This window comes from Filicampus tigris, chromosome 7, assembly GCF_054856515.1.
Source record: "Filicampus tigris isolate MCC_2025a chromosome 7, RoL_Ftig_1.0, whole genome shotgun sequence".
NCBI lineage: Eukaryota > Metazoa > Chordata > Actinopteri > Syngnathiformes > Syngnathidae > Filicampus > Filicampus tigris.
This window is the reverse complement of record NC_141223.1, coordinates 21182341-21203172: the sequence shown is the minus strand read 5'-3', so window position 1 is coordinate 21203172 and position 20832 is coordinate 21182341. Positions and strand designations below refer to the sequence as shown.

The 20832-nt window shown below is 40.9% G+C and overlaps 1 protein-coding gene across 2 annotated transcripts in view; it reads right to left on the bottom strand.

Moving 5' to 3' along the window:
- The window catches only part of esamb (endothelial cell adhesion molecule b), a 71751-nt gene extending 57528 nt beyond the window's left edge, over positions 1-14223 (bottom strand). For both annotated transcript variants that reach the window (XM_086035717.1, XM_086035718.1), the window contains exon 1: positions 13760-14223. In XM_086035717.1, coding sequence (XP_085891843.1) covers positions 13760-13814 — 55 coding nt within the window. In that variant the 5' untranslated portion in view covers positions 13815-14223. The remainder of the gene's footprint in view (positions 1-13759) is intronic.
- Positions 14224-20832: the final 6609 nt, after the last annotated feature.

The window sequence follows — 20832 nt, the reverse complement described above, 5'->3', positions numbered from 1 at the left end:
GCAACATAACGAGGGAAGTTACTAGCAAAAATTATTCCAGCATGATGCCGTTTAAAGTTCAATTCGTTCAAAAGTTAACATTCTGTCAGCAATGCATGCATGCATGCTCTCACCTATGAACAGGATTTAATGTGTCATGGAAAAGTTAAACTCTATCGGTTTATTACTATGGCCGATATGATCGTCTGGCCGATGAATCGGTCAGGCTCTACTAGCAATTGAATAAGCTGAATGTCAGCAATGGATGTCATTGTCAACATTAATATCAGTGCGCTGCTGCTCAAACCCATACAAAGTACTGTTGTGAAAGTACCAGCAACATCCTCCTCCTCCTCCTCCTCATCATCATCAATGTCTAAGCTCGTTTTCTCTGCATAATACTTCTGGAACTAATAAAGCCAAGCAAAGACACTGACATTTTGACAAGTGGTGTGCGTTGGTGCACAAATGAAGGCAATAATCACGCCTCAGCCGACTGCATGACAACCAGCATAAAGCGCCCTTCGCTTCTGCCACCATAAGATGACCAAAATATTACAAATAGCTCCCACTGCAATTCAGTGCATTTTGGGCACTAATGCAAACAACAACAACAATAACAAGCATATTGTTACATGAATATTTCTCTATCAAATTCAGCATTATTCTCTTGGGAAAGGCAACATTTTTCATACTATGTTTTCAGGGGAGTTTTATTTTGAGGTAGTTTTATTTTTACCATCGTAACTGCTAGGGTTTGTACGCATTTTTCTTGGCGGGGTGGGGGTGGGGGCTAAGCAACTCTTGGAATTTTTATAGTATTTTTTCTTTTCACAACTTAGAGTTACAGAAGATGCGTTTTTACTTGCATAGCTGTTGGGCTTTTATGGGGAGCTTTATTTTTACAAGGACAACTTTTGGAGCTTCATGATTGTTTAATTTTTAAATGCGCAACTGTTGAGGTATTCATAGCATTTTTTTTTTTTTTACCTGAGCAACTGTTGGAATGTTTACGGTATTTTTACTTTTACTTGCGCAACTTTTAGAGTGTTCACGGTAGTATTATTTTAACCTGTGCAACTTTTTGGTAGCTTTTATAGTCATTTCATGGGTAAATGTAAACATTCAAGACTGTGCCAATTGGGTGCATCAGAGCTCCTTCCGCATTACATTAGTCAGACAATCAATTGGCTTATTTAGAGCGGTTTGCGAGTGGAGCAAATGGATTCTTGTGCCAGGAGTGCACTTCACGAGAACATCCTAGAAAATGGATGGATGGATCTTCGGATTGGTTGATGTTCAGCAAAGTGGCCGATGATAGTAATTGGTCCAGTGAAAGGTTGGACATTCCTATCAAAAACGCAAGAAGAAATAGTAACATAGGTCATTTTGTTATTTCACTACTAAAATGGAACGAACACATACATTCAATGCACGTTGTCACAGGGAAGGGGATTGTGACTGTGGTGATGCGTGCACGTGATGCCTCCCCTTCATTTTCTTCCTTCGTATTTTTGCTTTGGTGGCCCCGCGCTCGCTAAAGATTCTCTTGGCTGATTAGCATTGTAGGCCAGTTAGATAACGTGTGGGCCGTGGCTGGCAAAACGGCTAATGCGGTGTACTGTAGCGAACATCAAAGCGAGCGATTCGCGATCGCAAAATGCTGATTGGTGTGTGAATATAATGATGGCGGCGGTTTGAGTCACATTCGCTTCCGAGTCGGCGGCGGCAGTGATGGTGGTGAGGAGGTTGGATGGAGGGATGGAGGGGATGCATGCACAAACTAATGGGCATTGAATCCGATGTTTACGGCCAAAATGTAATCGTATTATATTTGTAAGCACAGAGCAGAAACAAGCCAGCAGACTGTGACAAAGTCTTTTTCAAAAGTGCGTCTCCTCAAATGCCGTTTAAGAGACAAGCTGCGTCGCGTCACTGCTAATATTCATCACGCTGCTTGTTTTGACCACCTTCGTAAAGTCACATGATCGCCAATTTACACCTGTCTGCTTCCACTGTGTCACTGAATGCTTAGCTGATGTTTCCATACAGAGGTAACGTGCATTGAAATAAATATACAACAGAAATTGCTGGAAGCTGGTTAGCAACTGAGCTCAAATGTGCTTGCAGTTACCATTCCCAGTCCTTGTGAAGTGAAAATAAACATGTCTTGACACACCACAGAGAAGAAAGTTGTTAATAACCCTGCAAAATTTAAGGGATTTAAAAACAAACAAACACATAAATACATAAATAATACTCCCTGAACGTGTACAACCACGATGTGCTGAAAATGAATGCTACTTTGTCTAGCATCTTTCTTATGCCTACACATCCTTACATATTTGAACTGCCTAAAGAGCTTGAAAAGCTGTCCCATATACTCCAAATGGACCTGATACACTACTATGATGGTGTCGCAAAAACACACTAATAATCTTTGAGATCTTTGCTGAGCTTGAATTTCGTAAATTTCGTAAAGTTATGCAGACATCTGATTTATCATCCCACATGATGATGGAATTGAACTGGTTGAATCCCAAACTGTACGATTTGTGAGGCTGCTAACTAATCTGGCCTAGTTTTGCATTAGAGTTATTTGCATTTCCTTCCTGCAATCAGCATCTCTAACCTCTGCGGGGGGACTGTGTGTGTTTGGGGGGGGGGGGTGCGTGTGTGTGCATTGTGTGTGTGTATGCAGTCAACTAGACTGCCTCGTGAAACACCCACACTAAGGTATGTGTCAGCCTAACAAATGCAGCCATGCATGGTGTCAGGGGGGTAATTCACCGATACGGACTGGGCTCAATAAAGTGACAGCGAAGATGTACAGCGCGGCACTATCATCTCCGCACGAGATTGTGTCGCTGACAGGAAAGAGTAATGGGCATCATGTTACATTTAAATGTCAGTTACTACGAGCTAATAGACTGCAGAGGCGGGGGGAAAAACAGGTTGCCGGTGACAAATGATACAATTTCCCACACGACCTATATAATCACAGAAATGCTTGTAAATATTCAAAGGTTTGTATTGAAATATCCGTTGCTTAAGGTGTTGTCATCCAAAACTATGACTATTGACGCTAACAGTTAGCATGTCCACGGAATATTCCATTATATCTTAAAGGCCTAGATACATCAATCTGACGTGATAGGTCGTGATGTGTCGTGGCATCTGATTGCGCCTTCTGATTGGTGTAGTGACCACGATCGTAGCGTCATAATCCATCAGGAAGCGTCTGGTGGGCGTTTACGCATGTTGCATCGGCGTCGCCAGTCGTGAAATATGGTCACTCTGATTGGCTGTTAGCTAGCAAATCAGGACTCGGAGCATGAACGGTAAGTGACAAATGCGGATAAACAGCGAGCACGCCTTTGCTGCCTTAATCTTCTTACAAGTACAAGAGCGAGGGTGGACAATGTAAGTATTTCACGATACCGTGTCAAGAACATGAGCAGGGGTGCACAATTTTTTTCATGCGGTACTCACATGAGTACCAGGAGATTGTCTTTGGTACTCACTAGTGGGCCAATGGATCACATAAGTGACGGATTCGGATCGGTCATGGATTTTGAGTCGCGAATCGGATTGTTTTTTTGATTGAGGAAAAAAAAAAAAAGCAAAATAGAACTTTGTCTTCATTTATTTTATAAAAGGCTTTTGTCCATTAAAAAAAAAAGCAAAAAAAAAAAAACAATTCCTAATATCTAATATGGACGTTTAGGATTTAAGAACACGATTGAACGCAATTTTGTAAGTGGTACAGTGTATACATTTCAAGGTATCCTGACAGACATTTGAGCTGAATGTGTCCTTACAATTATTAGGAAAAAGTGTTGTTGCAAATTAAATGAAGACAACGTTTTATTTATTTCTTTTTTTCATAATGAAAAATGGACAGCACATTACAAAGTAATTTAGGGCCACAATATAGAAAAAGAAGTTAAAAAAAAAAAAAAAAAGCAAGCCATTAAGGAGCAGCTGTTTAACTACCAGCAAATGATAACAGCTGCTAGCCACTAACGCCGGAGACTTGTGCCGTATCACACAACGACAGCGTAATTAACTAGCGGTTTGTTCGTGTCCTAAATTAGCGACTGAATATGATTTCGAGACAGCGTTGTGTTGATGTTGGTAGCAAGCGTTAAAACTGCCGATACGTTGAAAACGTAAGTCAAATCAACCGTTACGACACCACGCGGGCCAACTTCAAAGTAAAAGTTCACTAAGGCTATTGCATTGGCATTAATGACTCAATGTATTATTTGGTAAGCTTTATTTTGTAGTTAGCCTTTTTTCATTTTTTTTCACCAACCATTCTGCGGATCGTGCCCAACTGATGCTTGATCCTTACCAATCAAAGATAATTCGCTGCAGTGCACCACTAGGGTGTATGCGCGTCGTAACGCAAATGACGGTACGCATTAGTGATTTCTGTTGCACATGCGTACCTGCGTACCAGTTATGTGCACCCCTGAACATGAGGGTTTACTTCGCGTGGGAGTTCATTGTGAGCGAAGAATATAGCTGGATGCATTGTTTACGTTTTTATAATCCGCCCCCGGCCAATAGCTTTCTGGTTGGATTTTTCTAACAATGAGAAATAGTGACTACCACCACCGATGGTATGGAGGAATATTACATCTCACGCGTGCGCAGAAGGTACTTTAATGGTCAGCGTCGCTGTATGTCGTTGGGGTATATTTTTACAGCCTGACGTGCCGCCGGGCAGCCCGACGCCACAGGGGTTAAGTGTCTGTCACTGTTGGCCAACGTCGATTTGGTTTATCTAGGCCTTAAGATAGTGGGCCGTTCTTTAAGAAGAACTCAACCCAAACATATTTTTTTCCAGAATATGTTCTATGCAGGCCCATTAGTTGAAACAATTGAAACAACAATTCTGATTAATATTGCGTTTGTGGAATATAAGTTAAGCAGCAAAATGCACAAACTTTTAGCCATCTCATCAGGCGGCCATTTTGTCACTTCTGTCGACTGAAAATGACATCACAAATGCTCAGCGCTCAGGTAATGACCAATTACAGCTCACCTGTTTTCTGAAGCTGAGCCGTGATTAGTCATTACCTGAGCCCTGAGCCGTTGTGATGTCATTTTCGGTCGACAGAAGTGGCAAAATGGCCGCCCCCAGAGAGGGCTAAAAACGGGTGGATTAACTCTTATTCCACAAACACAATATTTATCAGAATGCCAAAACTAGTAGGCCTGCATGGAACATATTCTTGAAAAAATATATGTTTGGGTTGACTTTCCCTTTAATTTTAACGTTGTTTGGCCGGTTTATAACACACGTGTCATTTTCTTTGGTTTATGTTTAGTTTGACAATAAACTTCTACTGGGAGTGGCATTAAACAGCTTGAAGCCTCTTTTTTGATTAATTGTATGCGTGGGTTTTCTCTGGGTACTCCGGTTTCCTCCCACATACCAAAAACATGCATGGTAGGTTTATTGGACACTCTAAATTGCCCCTAGGTGTAATTGTGAGTGTGACTGTTTGCATGTCTCTGTGTGCTTTGGGATTGGCTGGCAACCAATTCAGGGTGTCCCACGCCTACTGCCCGAAGACTGCTGGGATAGGCTCCATCACGCCCGTGACCCTTGAGAGGATAAGCGGTATGGATAATGGATGGATAGATGTTCACTAATTGTCAAACTGCTACTTATTGTGAAGTGAATTGAACTGAGTTGACTGCCTTTACACAGGCCAAAGAATGGCTTATATCTCAAAAAACTTGGTCCAGAATACTACTGCTTTGATTGAACCACATCACAACTGTACAAAATACTTTACACTGACTAGATTAGAAGTCTTTCTGTTGGTCTGTTATGCTCGAAACGGTCTTGGACCTAACCTATTCAAGAACTTATACTTCCCTATGAGACTTACGGAACCCTCAGTTGGTTAGGTGTAAGCTTATAGAGTGTTTCTGGAACCAGAGCTACACAAACTAAACAGCAGAGCTGGGCAGCAACCCCCCGTCCCGGTTTCCGTCCTGCATATTCAATCGACCCACGTGGTACCAGCCCATCCTTTGGCGTCGATTACATCATCTTTGCGCCACACGCAGGTCCCGCACGAGCAGACACGCCGCGAAACACAGAAAAAATATAAAACAAAAACAACTGACTCACACACAGCGTTGTCATCGGTGAAATAAAAATAAAAAGAATATGGGGGGGGACACATCATTGCGTTCGTGGGACCGCAAGGTACACCACAGCTTTTTATTTTTTATTGTTTCCTTACTCGACCGCGTGTCAGGTGTGCGGCAACTGCATGTGACGCGGTATCGGTAAAGCCTGTTCTCGACGCCGGTTGGCTGACTCCGACCGACTGGGACCACGTGTGTCGATTGAATATGCAGAACGGAAACCGGGGACGGAGGACCGATGCGCAGCTCTGCTGAACAGCATTGTGTTTCTATGCTCCTGTACCTCAAGTGTGGAAAAACTTTCTGAACATCGGACATCTGGTCAAACTGTCTGAAACCTTTCATGTTCGCTGCTGCTTATACTGCAAATCAAAAATAATTAGTAATTACTTATTAACTTTATCTTCTTACCCTCAATAAAGCACTATGGATTGAGCTAGTGTCAAGATGGAAACAGTGATCTCATGCAGCGTCCTGATGGGAAACATGGTTTCTTCCGACACTGGCCTAATTTCTTCTTTCGCTAATGAAGCCAAACATAATGAGATGAGATGACCCTCAGAGCTCAGTGACGAGCTGATGCGGTTCCGCCGAGCGGGCAAACACGAGGTCCACGCCACAGCCGAGCGGCTGAGTTGAGGACAATTTAACATCTTGATAGCGGTGGGCGAAAAGGAACGGTGTTGCTTAGAGGCGGTAATGGGAAAACTGAGCTAACGCTACATTCAGACTGCCGGCTAGAGTCTCCTTGTCCCCGTCCTCAGCCCATTTTGAGTTATCAGTCATGTGACATAGCTGACATATACCTGAACATAATCAAATGTGTTAACGGTTATAAAACATCTCAACCATGTCTGCCCCCTGGTGTGAGTCCACCAGCGGGACCATGATGACGACAGAGATTGATTTTAAAAGCTAATTAGCTACGCATGTCAGTATTTTTGATTCGTGAAGTTGCTCTCCAAGCAGGATCGGTTTCTGGAGTGTGAAAAATGCATCATGGAAATTGAAAGCGGCTTTCAATCATCAGAGCACGAAGGTTGCCAAGATTGCACTGCTTTTATTCATTCTCTGTTTTCAGGGACAAACAAAGGATTTTTGGGGGGGAGTATTTGCACGATATTCAGAAGTTCACTTAATCATTGTTTAAATGTAACATTGCAAATACAACTACGTCAATCAATATTTTGTTAAATTAATTGTCAAATGCTCCAAAAATCAACCGATTTTGATTTCTACACTAAACTTCTCTGGACGAACATGCCTCAATAATCAAACAAGATTTAGAGTTCAAAGCAGTGACATCAGCAAATCGTGTCTGACTTCAGTGTAATGATAACCGTTGAAATGGAAATAAGTGGTCTAGGAAAGCATCAGGCTGCTGAATAGGGGCGATAATATAAATTAATCATCAATTGTATCCACAAATGAAGTTTATCAAACAGATGAGCATAAGCCAATAGCCGATTTCAAGATGAACCACGGTTTAAAAAGTCTGTGAGAATATGAGTGTTCTTTTGGGGGGGGGGGGGGGGGGGCATCAGTGGAGGCAAAACGACACAACCACTTCCCCTCATGTTGTGTGAGCAGTCAGTGAGCCCAACTACTGGTCGAAAAAGTGCAGCTCTGTAAGGAATTTTTCGGGTACCGTGACTTGGAAAGGCATACAAAACATACAAAAACTTTCAAAGACGTGCCCTTACACAAGGAAATACTTTGCATTGATGAGAGTGCCATCCATCGCTCTTTGACAAATTCAAGGTAACGCTAACATAAGAGGTAGGCATTCCGTCTCAGTCCGTCTGTCCATCCCGGACAGATGCCCATTTTGGGGACGAAGGACAGAGGATGAGAAGACGGAAATGGGTTTTCGTCCGTCACTGTAATCGTCCCTGACCGGGTCAATACCGACTGACGTGTTGTGTTGGTTTCTTTTAAAAGGAAAGACCACTGTTCTCTTCTGTGACACCACAGAACTCACAGTATTACTTGCAGCCTGCACAACACTGTAGAGTGTTCTTTTTCATGTGCATTCCCTGCAGTATAGTACTCACAGGCATCGTCTGCCCTCGAGTGGACGCCCATTTCACTGACGAGGAAGTAGGTGGATATCAATTTTGTTTTGTTAACATGTAGTAGATCCCTTTGCATGCGAAGTATGCCCTTGTCTAGGACATGTCCAGAGTGTAAAAATCTCTCCAAACCTGACGGTTCATGCTCATGGCAGTTCCGCCGTACACTGAAAGCTACGACCCGGAAGTGGAAGTATTTCGTTCTCCTCCTAAAATAACATTGCGCTATTTTGCAATTATTATTTTTATTGCAAAATAATGCAATAAAATTAGAAAACGCCTTGCCCAATAGTATTGTATTACAATGCAATCTTAAATATTCTTGTGTCCCCTGGCTAAATGCTATCTTGGGTGACATTTGGAAACAATTCAATCCACTCAGGATACTCCCAGCTGCTAAGTGGATGTGCAGAGGAAATTAGCCAGCTAATGCGCTTGAAATAATGTCATGCACGGGCACTTTTTTTTTTGTTTGTTTGTTTTTTTAAATTCAGGCGACGGGGGAACGGGTGACAAAATGTAAAGAACGAAGAGGAAAATATGACGAGGACGAATAAGGATGGAGGAACAATGACTTAAGGGTGCCCAGGTCGTGGACGGAGGACTGACCGGCAAAGTAGGGTAAAGTGTCCATCTCTGGTTAATATAGAGTATTACCATAATGCTGTCTTGAAATGCAACCAGCTATGAGAGTTAGCATGTCTACAATTGGTGAAATAAATACTATAGGCCCGCTATCTAGGCAGGTGGCTAGCTAACCAGCATGGTTGGCCATGCTAGTTAGCATGGTTGGCCATGCTAGTTAGCTAGGGTTTCATTTTTCAAATGAAATCAGTTCATTTCTGCTTTGACGTTACTTCACAAAGTGAAGATGAGCAGAGAAGTAGCTACTCATTTTCTCTGAAATGCTGTTAGCATTTGTACTGTTGGACTTAGGTGTGGGCGATATAGGCAAAAAAATATATCTCGATATTTTTTTCAAAAACTCGATAACGATAATTTGACGATATTCTACAAAAAATATTTTAAATCTGCACTTGCTTCACAGACCAATTGTGGATGGACGGCGTTTGTGAATACATCTCTTTTAAATTGCTAAATACAGCTTCTGCAAAACATAATGATATTCTACAACAATACTTAACAATAAAAAACAAACAATTATGTATTGACTTACATTGATTTTTGGGAATACTGTATTCATCTCATTTCAATGTCTCTGCTGCTATTCCATAATGATGTGACATTTTGAGCTGCAGTAAGTACTGGTGTACCACTGCCAACACTAGAGCAATCAGAATGAGAAAAAGGTGTCAACTACAGCAATCAAAATGGGAAAAAATGCATTTGATATGTGACGTGTCACCCAGTGAGAGGAAAAAATAATTCATGACACCCATTTTCATACATTGGCCACCGTATTCAGAATAAAGTTGAATAACAAAGCTGCAACTTACCGAAAAGTGCATTTTCCCACTCATTCATTGCTGTGATATGATATGTAGACTTGTGACTTCATGCTGGCATCACATTAATAAGCCGCCGTAGTTTGCGCAATATACCTCAGGTATACAGGCTAGTTATGAATGATGCGGACTAAAAGCATGGAAACTAAATGTTAACCGAACATCCAGGCTGTCACGTTTGACTTGCTAACCCTAACCCTAAAGTGCTGGGCGTGTGTGTGCGTGAGTGCATTTGTGTTTGTTGGCTCAGTTCAGCGACAGTTTTCTAAGTGTGTGTATGTTTACTAAGTTTTTGTTTAGCATGCTTGCGCGGTCGCCAAGTTTTCCGTGTAATCCATATGGCCCTTGGTGGAACAGAATTGCTCCTCCCGGTGACCGTTTTGGCACATCGAACAAAGTTATTCGCACAGACGTCAGTTTTGTCAAGCTCAAACCATTTACAGAATACGGACGGCGTGGACTTGCACCTTGCTATTATTCTCCCCTGGACACTCCTCCATACAGTACTTGAAACAAAGCGGCTGCAGTGCGGATAGAGTCTCGTGACTGGGTCCTGCCCGCTGATTCGGCGAATGATTATCACTTCCTCCTCCTCTGCCGTCAATGCACCCCGATTCGCCGAATGATGATTTCAGCATTTCCTCATACTTTGCGGCCGTTGACTCGTTATGCTTTTCGAGGCAGTATTAATACTCGATAATGTAAAATTACACATCGTGAAAGCAAGATTGACGATGATATCGATGACAATATATATCGCCCACCTCTAGTTGGACTGCGTTTTGTTTTTATTCAGCAAAACTCAATTGTTTATTTTCTTTTTACATTCACAAATGTTCTTACAGCGCTGTTCAAGGGAAAGCGTATGTCTTTTTAAAAACATTTTTTAACCAATTCTCGGTCTCTTAGCCAATGAAATGCATTAGAATATACACGTGACTGTATCATGAGTCCTGGAGGATGTCCCGGAATTTTTTGCGAACAGGACGCAGAAGATCGTGGGAGGTAAGTGACGGTAGTGATATAGACGACGCGCTTGTAGACTTTGAACCTGTGCAACCAGTCGAACGTGATGTATGGTTAAGATATACAGAATGTTTGTAGACAATGACGATATTGATGTCTTTGTAACAGAAAAGAGGATGGTACCTGTAGTTACCACTCGATATAAAAAAATACAAATAAAAATAGTACTTGTCTTGCACTGACACTTTACTTTTACATTTTTGAAACCGCAAATAATAACAATGAATAACAATGACTAATAATAACAATAATAATAATAATAATAATAATGGGAAAGCCACATGTCTAAGATCTCAAATTGGATTGGAATTATGTTTCCAACTGCTGTGGGCTGAGATATAAATTGTTTTGTACAGTAGGTTGTTGGATTTCTGGGAAAACTTCAGGTTTTCGGGTGTGATTCTAAAGTCGCCCATATGTTTTAGAGAGATGTTTTGCCAGGTGCTTTAAGCCTTAATGGGTTAATAAAGGTTTGGAAATACCGGTAATTAAATTTACTTCACATCATGAAGTTACAACATGCTGTTCCACTGTACCTCTCAGTGATATCACAGATCGTAAATTAGTTTGAGAGACATTTCTTGATACATTTTATTGTACTGCAGATGTACCTACTGTTGTGGGTGGAGAATTTAGTCAGGACACTCATACGGAGATGTAAAAAAATAAAAATAAAAAAAAAGCCAATCATCAGCTTGCATTCAGCTCTTCTGAGCGACTCGCCATCAGGTCCATACATATTGAGACGTCGACATAATTCTCGCTTTTGTTCTTAACACCATCTTAAATGAAACAAACAACATGTGCTGCCTTTAACTGCAGACTTTCATTTTTTATTTTATTTTATTAATTAATTTTGAAAGTATTTACACCAAAATCAGGTGATGTATGCCTACCACTTTTAAAGGGAGCAAAAGTAATGAGGCAACTGGCCGGTCAGCCGTTCCATGGCCCGGTGGGCACACTGTAGTTTATCCATACTGTATGTCCAGTGAAGGTGAAGGTGGTGTGTGTTGATGCCACCCAGTTGTGCTATCCACCGATAGCGCTTGACTAAATCCAAATGTTCAACAAGAGTGCAAAGCAAAAACGATGCAGTGCTCACTTGACTCACACAAGTTTGAGGAGCCTTCGGGGCTTCTCAGAGAAGCGTCTGAATTATACACAGTATGAGCTGCTTTGGAGAAAGAGGGGGAAATTAATCATATTTAATTTGTGCACCCGTTTGCATTCGCTTGGTGACACAATCACACTTTGGTCTGCTAAATACCAACTTTTAAAGCAGCCGCTATTAACACGAAGGTACCACCTCATCAGATGATATCAGTGCATTTATTGTCTGCCTGTGTTCCCTGCCTAATAAATAAGTCATCATTTGAGCATGTCTGCTTTTTTTTTTTTTTTTTCCAGGTAAATCTCCGCTTTTATGTCATTCCCCAGCTCACTGGGGACGATAAAGCAACATCATTCGACGTCGTTGAAATTCATTTTTGGAGCGTTCAAGCGTGCCGAGACAACATTATGCCCTCTTAAGATGAAGAAGTGCTCCTTTGCTGTGTGCTTAAAAGCAGGACACCCCCGGTTCAAAACACAGGCGGCACAACCACAGTGGAATACAGAGCAATCACATTTAAAAAAAAAAAAAAAAACATTTTATGACTTGTCAGCACGCTTGTTCCTGCATTTGGCTTTCCAAAACATGGAAGTGCGTACACCTTGAAACTTTCAGAGAAAATAGCTGCATATACCAAACCGGTATCTATTTCTCTCTTTGGACACAAATACACATGCACACCATTCATTAAATCATCTGGTTAAAAGAGAAAACCTATATTTTGAACATAAACGGCTTCAATACTTGACAATTTAATCTGAAAGAACTTCCGCTGGACACATTTTGAGAGAAATGCCCCCCAAACTGCGGAACATGGCCCAAAAATGGGGTCGCCAACAGTAAACAATGTAAATTAAGTGCATAACATTGGAGTATTTCATAAATATTCATGAAAAATGTAATTGTACTTTCTTATATATTTTTTACAATCACGTCAATTTTGTGAATTGCAATTTGTATCTGTGTATTATGCATTATTTGTATTGTGATTATGCAGTGTGGACAGCTTATTATCCATCCATCCATCCATTATCCATACCGCTTATCCTCACAAGGGTTGCGGGCGCGCTGGAGCCTATCCCAGCAGTCTTCGGGCAGTGGGCGGGGGACACCCTGAATTGGTTGCCATCCAGTCACAGGGCACACAGAGACAAACAATCATCCGCACTCACAATCTCACCGAGGGGCAATTTTGACTGCCCAATTAACCTACCATGCATGCTTTTGGAATGTGGGAAGAAACCGGAGTATCCAGAGAAAACCCACGCATGCGTGGGGAGAACATGCAACTCCACACAGGAGGGCCGGAGCCGGGATCGAACCAACGACCTCTGAACTGTGAGGCGGACGTGCTTACCAGTCGACCACAGTGCCGCCCTTTATTGCAATCAATTATGTAAATGAGTAACATTAATTTTACCATGATTTTCAAAGTTTGTAAAATTGAATTGTAAATTGTTTTTACTATAACATTAATATAGATATAAATGTGTCAAATCAACTCACACATTGTAATGTAGTATTTGCAGTATTTTTGAAATTATAGTTCATCAATAATCATATAAATGTGTAGCAATTGATAGTACATTTAAAACAAATTTATTTAAAAAAAAATATTGTTCATGAATCTTTTTTTGACATATAAGTAAATGGTTGTGTAGTCAATTCAAATCGATTTATAGCGTTTTGCATATTCTTATGCACTTTTGTAAACTAAAGTTTGAATTGTAATTTTATATTCTATTTCATGCAAAGTTGTGGAATTATAAAAACTACAAATAGTAACACTGAATTGGCCCCCGTGGGACCATTTAAAGATGTGATTTTGAATAGCGCAATTTACATCATCGCAATCATTTGACCTTGGGTTTAGCCACAGTTTTCTGCAAAACAAACGAGAAACTCTCCATTTTAATTGCTCATTTTACCTTGAACAATCCACCAGATGATCATCAAGGCTCGCAGTCTTGAATGCTTCTCCATGGCGCCACATCCAGGAAGCAGGAGCCTCTTCAAACTTGTCCACCACACTCACACACCTGCGACTCGCTTGTTCAGGTAACTCCACAAGAAGCCACGACGGGAGCGACTCGTGTAGTTGTGCAGGAGAACGCTGTCTCTCATGTCACGGCGGACATGGCACGTTGCCCCCGCAGTCGCCTAACGTCACTTTGCCGGCGACGACGAGCTCCGCAGCCCTGTGTGTGTTTGCTCCGTTCTGCCTTCGAGTTGCTCCTTGCTCCCACCTTCAACTGTACTGTAGTGTACTGCCAACACGAGAACGAGTGCAGCCTGCCAAGCCGAGTGTGAGAGTGCGCGTTCCGCGCACTTAGTGGTCGTGGAGTCTCCTTCCCACATGAGTGACTGGCCCTCTGGCACCCCCTGCCGCGTACTTCAGATACCGCAGCTCACCAAGCGTTAAGTACGTTCAACTTTTGACCTCTGGAAACCTCAAAGCAATTACGCTCCACAACGTTGTTTTCCCAAAGCAAACTAATTAGTCAAAGGGTCTAAAAATAATCATCTAGAATGCAAAGTTTTCATTAGCATACACCTTCAATTGGTTGTTTAATCTTCAGACACTCTTAATGAGCATAACACTGGTCAACACCATATTTTTAATCAGAGACGGCTTTAATGTGTCCACCAACGTAAACTGATTTTAAAAACTTTTACTGTATAAAAGATTACGCAATACTGATTTTACCATGCAGTCAGTGTAATTTATAGCTATGACGTTTCCCCAAAATAATCCAACTGTTGCTGAACCTTACCCTTAAATCATAAATATTACTAAATATATTACTGTATTACATATTATATTATTAGTATTATTGTTATTGTTACTATTGTTATTGTTGTTGTTGCCGTCGTCATCCGATGGACAGAACGGTCCGTCCGTCTGTGACGGAGGATGGAGGAGTTAAAAAGGACAGACTAAGCAAGGCCGGAGACGTTTTTTTTAAAAAGGACAGTCCAAGCAAGGCAGGAGACGTTTTTTTTAAAAAGGACAGACTAAGCAAGGACGGAAGTGGGTTTTTGTCCATCCCTGTAATCGTCCCTAACCGGGATAACTACCGACTGACGTGCTGTGTTAGGCTCTTTTAAAAAGCAAGACTACTGTTCTCTTCTGCAATACCATGGAGCAACCTTTGTTAACTGTCTGAACAACACTTTTCATGTGGGTTCCCTGCAGTAACATTGTACTCACAGGCATGGTCTGCCCTCTAGTGGTTCAACACATATACAGTAATACCATGGACATCACAGGACGCCCATTTCACTGCAAAGAAAAAGGTGAATAGCAATTTTGTTTTGTTATCTAACTGTTAACAGTTACTCCATACCTTATCCCTTTGCATGCAAAGTATGTCCTTGTCCGGGACATCTTTAGAGCGTAAAAATCCCTGTCAACGCCGCCGTGCACTTAAACGACCCGGAAGTGGGAGTCCTTCGTTCTCCTCCTTGGGAAACTTTACATATGTCATTAATATATAGTGTAAACAATTTTGGTCCTAACACTGGCCCCTGGGGCACACCACACAGTGTCCAAACATGTGGATTGAAATTTAGTCAACTTCACAAACTGCTGCCTTTCTTTTAAGTAGCTTCTTAGCCATTTCAGGGTCACACCCCTAATTCCACAATGCTCCAGTTTATCAAGATACTATGGTTGGATCTAGTCTATGGTTGAAGAGTTTTTCAAGAATTTTGGAGAATTGTGGAATAAGGATCTATAGTTATCATTAGTTATAGTCTGCGGCTCTGCACATTATTGAACACCATAATCTGGTGAAGAAACTTCACTCTGTGAAACTTCACTCGGTTAACCTCAAGTACTGTTGCCCTGAATGGATGAATTTGAATTGACTGCACCCCACAGGATGTTGAATTGAATTTGAATTACAAGAAAAGGAATTGAATTCATTGCAATTCAGAAAAAGTAATTCTCATCACACATTAGTGAGAATGAGACTTTTAACAAATGTATTCTTCCAAATGTAAGTACAGAGATTAACATTAAATATACATTTCCTTAATGTTGTAAATCCTAGCAATATACGTTTATTTCAAAGTTATAAAATGAAACAATGTTTTTTTTTACCATTTTAATGATCTGTTTTATGAGTAGGTTTTTAATGTTAATAAAAACAATGACTAAACTTTACTATTTACTTCAATCATAGTGTACATAAAGTCCTTTCAGCAATAGTTGCAAGAAAATCATATTGTTATTAGGCATATGTACAGTAAAGCTTCATTGTTAAATACACTTTATCTCATGTTGCATCGTGAATTTCATGGATTTTCAATTTTACTTCCTGCAATTCCAATTTCAATTGCAATTCTGCTTCCTGTTTCCCACCTCAATTCCAATTCAAATTGATGAGTTGAAATGGAATTCAGGGGTCATCCTTAATTCATTTCTGACTTTCATGTGTGTATGTTTTTTATCAGCTTCAGTCGTAATTTATGAATATTGGTCTTGTGGAATCTGCTGCCCCCTGTCTTCCTTGTTAATTGTCACAGCGTTAAAATGCCATTGTGTGGAAGTTTGTGAGAGCCATTTTATGTTACTACATGGGAATTATGATGCACCTGACTGGACCAACACCAAAAAACACCCATGCAGACCTGTTTAAAATGTGTTTCTTCTTGGGAATGCTTCTTCTGCTATGGTATTGTTGCACACGTGTTGAATGTGTGTTAATAATTGATTGGTTGAATAAAGCTGGTTCAGGACACCTCAAGATAAAAAAAGGCAGCTTTTTCACGTTTTGGGTCATAAATCTTGCAAGATTTGCCTTTATCTGAAGATGATGTCAGCTATACGTCTGTGTGTTATGTGATCCTGAATGCATTCATTGTCCCGGTTGTCATTGTTGTTATCTGCGATGCTGCCAGGTGGTGGGAGTCCACTCCACAAGGCTTTTTTGTCAGTTTCCTCTTTGTTACTCTTTGTGGAGTTCCACAATTACAATGGACAGTACCAGTAAGTGATAGTGTTGTTGAGATTTTCTGCCATCTAGTGGCCATCACATGTAACAACACATTCATGGTCTGTTGGGGTTGTGCACTAGATTTGGTAGCTCTGTGGCATTTGCGCAATCAGAAATGTATACTACGTATGTAACAGTGTTTGGTTTTGTGGTTGTAGTTTGCAGTGGTGTGTAACTGCACTGCACTGCATCTTACTGTTGATAATGATTTACAGTACTTACTTGGAAGGATCAGTAATAACCTGAGGTCTATTTCACAAAGCAGGTTCATGAGAATCTGAGTCTAATCCTGAAGTCTGAGTAGATCCACTCTGAGATAGGAAACTGAGTTTCCGGTTCCGGAACAGCTGATTTGAATCAGTTTACTTAACTCGTAGTACCTTCACCTGGAGTTAAGCGCGTGCACCACAACTATGAGAGGCAGCATAAATGGAGCCCCGATTCGCCGAATCACCATGGCAACGAGGGACGGGCGTGGGAGAACATTGCTGTTCGGGTCAGTACTGTATATGCGGGCGGAAGTTTCAAGTCCTTTGCAATCACAATAATACAGCAGAGGAAAACGGCTTGCGTCCGCCTATTCATTTAATGTAGGTGCATTCTCGTGAGGAAGAAGCGCACTTAACAGCTGATGAAATGTCAAACATTGTTCAAACAGTTAAGACCTCGGCGTAATCTCGTGGAGGTATACTGAAAAAAATGATGGTTGAATAATTTATACTGCATTTCGTCAAGTGGTTGCACATAATAAAATAATCTGGAGCTAGATAAATGTTTTAAGTCGATGTATAGTCTAAAAAATGGACTACTTAAAAAAAGTGACCCATCTTCACAAACTGCTGCCTTTCTTTTAAAGTAACTTGAAGCTCCTTAGCCAGGTCATACCCCTAATCCAACAATGCTCCAGTTTATTACAATACAATTATTTATTTATGTAGCGCATTTCACAACAGCTAGAGCTGTAACAAAGCACTTTACATACAAACAACAAAATAGCCATAATACAATAAGTGAAATCAATAAATTAACATAAAACACTATACACAATAGACACCGGAAAACAGACAAACATTTGTCAGTCTCAGGTCGGATCAAAAGTCAGAGAATAAGAATGCATCTTCAACTGGGATTTAAAAGTGGACCGAGAGGGGGCTTGCCTAACATCCAATGGAAGGTCATTCCAAAGGGAAGGACCAGCAGCCGAAAAGGCTCGATCCCCTCTGAGGCTCTGCTTAGTCCTCGGCACCTCGAGCAGCGCCCGGTCCGCAGACCTGAGGCCGTGGGAAGATGCGTAGGAGTAGAGGAGCTCGGAGAGGTACGCCGGGGCCAGGCCATTTAATGACTTATATACAAACAGAAGAATCTTAAATTGAACCCTAAAATGCACAGGGAGCCAGTGAATGGAGGCCAGAATTGGTGTTATGTGCTGTGTCTTCCAAGCTCCAGTTAGTAGGCGAGCAGCAGTATTTTGGACCAACTGGAGACTGGACTGGCCGACTCCAAAATAAAGTGCATTACAGTAATCTAGCTGGGACATAACAAAGGCAATATATTGCATTTTATTGCAAAACCTTTCTGTTACAACGCAATGAGTTTTTAGTTTTTATTGCGTTATTTTGCAATAAAAATAATTAATTTTTAGATATTTTAATATATTAAAAGTATTTGGATCAAAGTGAAATACATGGCTTTAGTGGCTCTTTATTCACAGTTTTTAATTGTTCAATGTTAAAACTGACTTATTGTGTTGTTTGACGCTGTAGTATTTTTACTTGAGAGATTCTCACGACAGTATCACACTTTTTTTTCTCCCTTCCCTCATTTTCATTGTTCTCCACTCCAACATAACACTCATGTTTCACCATCCCACATGAACAACAAGAGAGGAATGAAAATAATCATTCACCGTAAGTCATTGCAGCAAAGATATTTGATTAGCTTTGTGTCCGGCATTACAGTGTTTGCATGTCTGTCTCAAAGTAAGGAGAGTTTTGAATCTGCACTGGGTTTTCACTGCCTCTCTCGTCCCTAAAATGCACATTACATTTATTTAAGACTAATTGTCCAGAGGTGTGAATGTGAGTGTGAACGCTTCTTTGTATTTGCTGTACAGTCATCTGGGATAGGCTCATGATGAACTACGACCCATGAGGACAAGCACTAGAAAACGAATGCCCCCCCCCCCCCCCCCCCCCCCCCGCCACCTTTATCTTACGTTAATGTTTACCTAATCACATATATTTACGTGGCATTGCCTCATTTTTCTCACCAAAATGCATTTTCCAAACATGTCAAGTATGTCAGTGAAAGTGCTTTGACAGTTTGCGTCTATCTGCTGTTTACTGATAATTTCAAGCTTCAGAAGTCAATTAAATGGAGTAATAGTGGTGTAATGTTTTCCAAAGCTTTCATGTGGACAGATGAAATAAAATCATTCTATTAATAGATTCAATTGCAAGTTAAATGTCCTGTGGAAAAGGAACCAGTTGTCCTCATGAAATCAAAGTGACACGTTTTCTATAACGTAAAACCTATGCCGCCTACTTGTGCAAAAAAAACCTTGGAAAACAGTTAGGGAAATCATTAAAGGGGGAAATCAACCCAAACCTTTTTTTTTCAGAATATGTTCTATGCAGGCCCACTGGTTGAAATACTGCATTCTGATTAATATTGCGTTTGTGGAATATAAATTAAGCAGCAAAATGCACCCACTTTTAGCCATCTCGCGGCCATTTTGTGACTTCTGTCGACTGAATATGACTTCGAAGTTGCTTTCAAATCAGCTTCTGGCGCCATAGCTGATATCGCCCTTAACCTGTATTGTTATTAAGTTACTACTATTTGTTTTTCTGTCACTCAAAAATGGAGCGTAAGAAGTACGATAGGTGGACAGATGATGAGGTGCGTGCTCTTTTGAGCATATACGTGGGAGAACACATCCAACGGTATTTCGAATCAGCCACACGCAACGACAAAGTTTACCTGCAGTCATGCAGTCAAAACTAGCAGAGCTCAACGTCACACGCACAGCGAAACAAATTTGTGAAAAGCTCCAAAAGCTTAGACAAGATTATAAAAAGTGAAGGGCCACAACAACAAAAGTGGTAACGACCGCCGTGGTAACTCTTTTGTGGAGAATGAGGGCTTTTGGGACATGACAAAAACCTTAGAGAAAGTGAAAGTGGCCAAACACTTTGACTTACTAGGAAGACACGATGCACTTTTTGAGACAAATAACATGCACTTCAATTGGACTTGTAAGTTATTTTCCCAAGCCATGCGGAGCTGCAACATAAGGATGAAAGAGCCGCGGGTTGCAACCCCGATTTAACTCCATTACTTTCAAGGGGGAAATGGTTTCAAAATACAAACAGCATAAGTTCAACCTTAAAACATTCTTAACTGCCAAGTTAAGAACATTGAAGTGACGATGTCAGGAAGTAAGCTTCCCAAAGAATATTTTTTTTTGTATAAGCAATTAGATTGATTAAACAATAAATATATCCCAAACTATGAACCAAAATCAATTTAATGCCATTTCAAACTCATCTTACAACATCCATCCATCCATCCATTTTCTGAACCACTTACCCTCATTAGGGCCATGTTCATGTTTTAAAATAAAGTTGGTTGGGTTTGTTTGGGGGGGGGGTGAAAAAATCCACAGGAAGTGCAAGGACGATGCCATATGTCACCGCTTTGCAACCTGTAAAAATACCAACCACTATGTTCCTATTAGCCATTTTATTTCGTTTTGAATTGGTGATTCATTGATACTTAAAAAAAAATACATGAGTATATTGCAATTTATCTTCGTTGAGCACTTATTGTACCTTACATTAACTTTCACCACTACCAATTGCGATCCGCAGCTTTCTTTGCATCATATAGAAAAGTATACCACCCCACTTTCTCTGGCGTCAACTCTACAATGGGCCTTACCTCCCTGTCAAACCTCTTCTCGAATCTTCCATCACGCTACTGTTTGCTGTCAAGCGAGC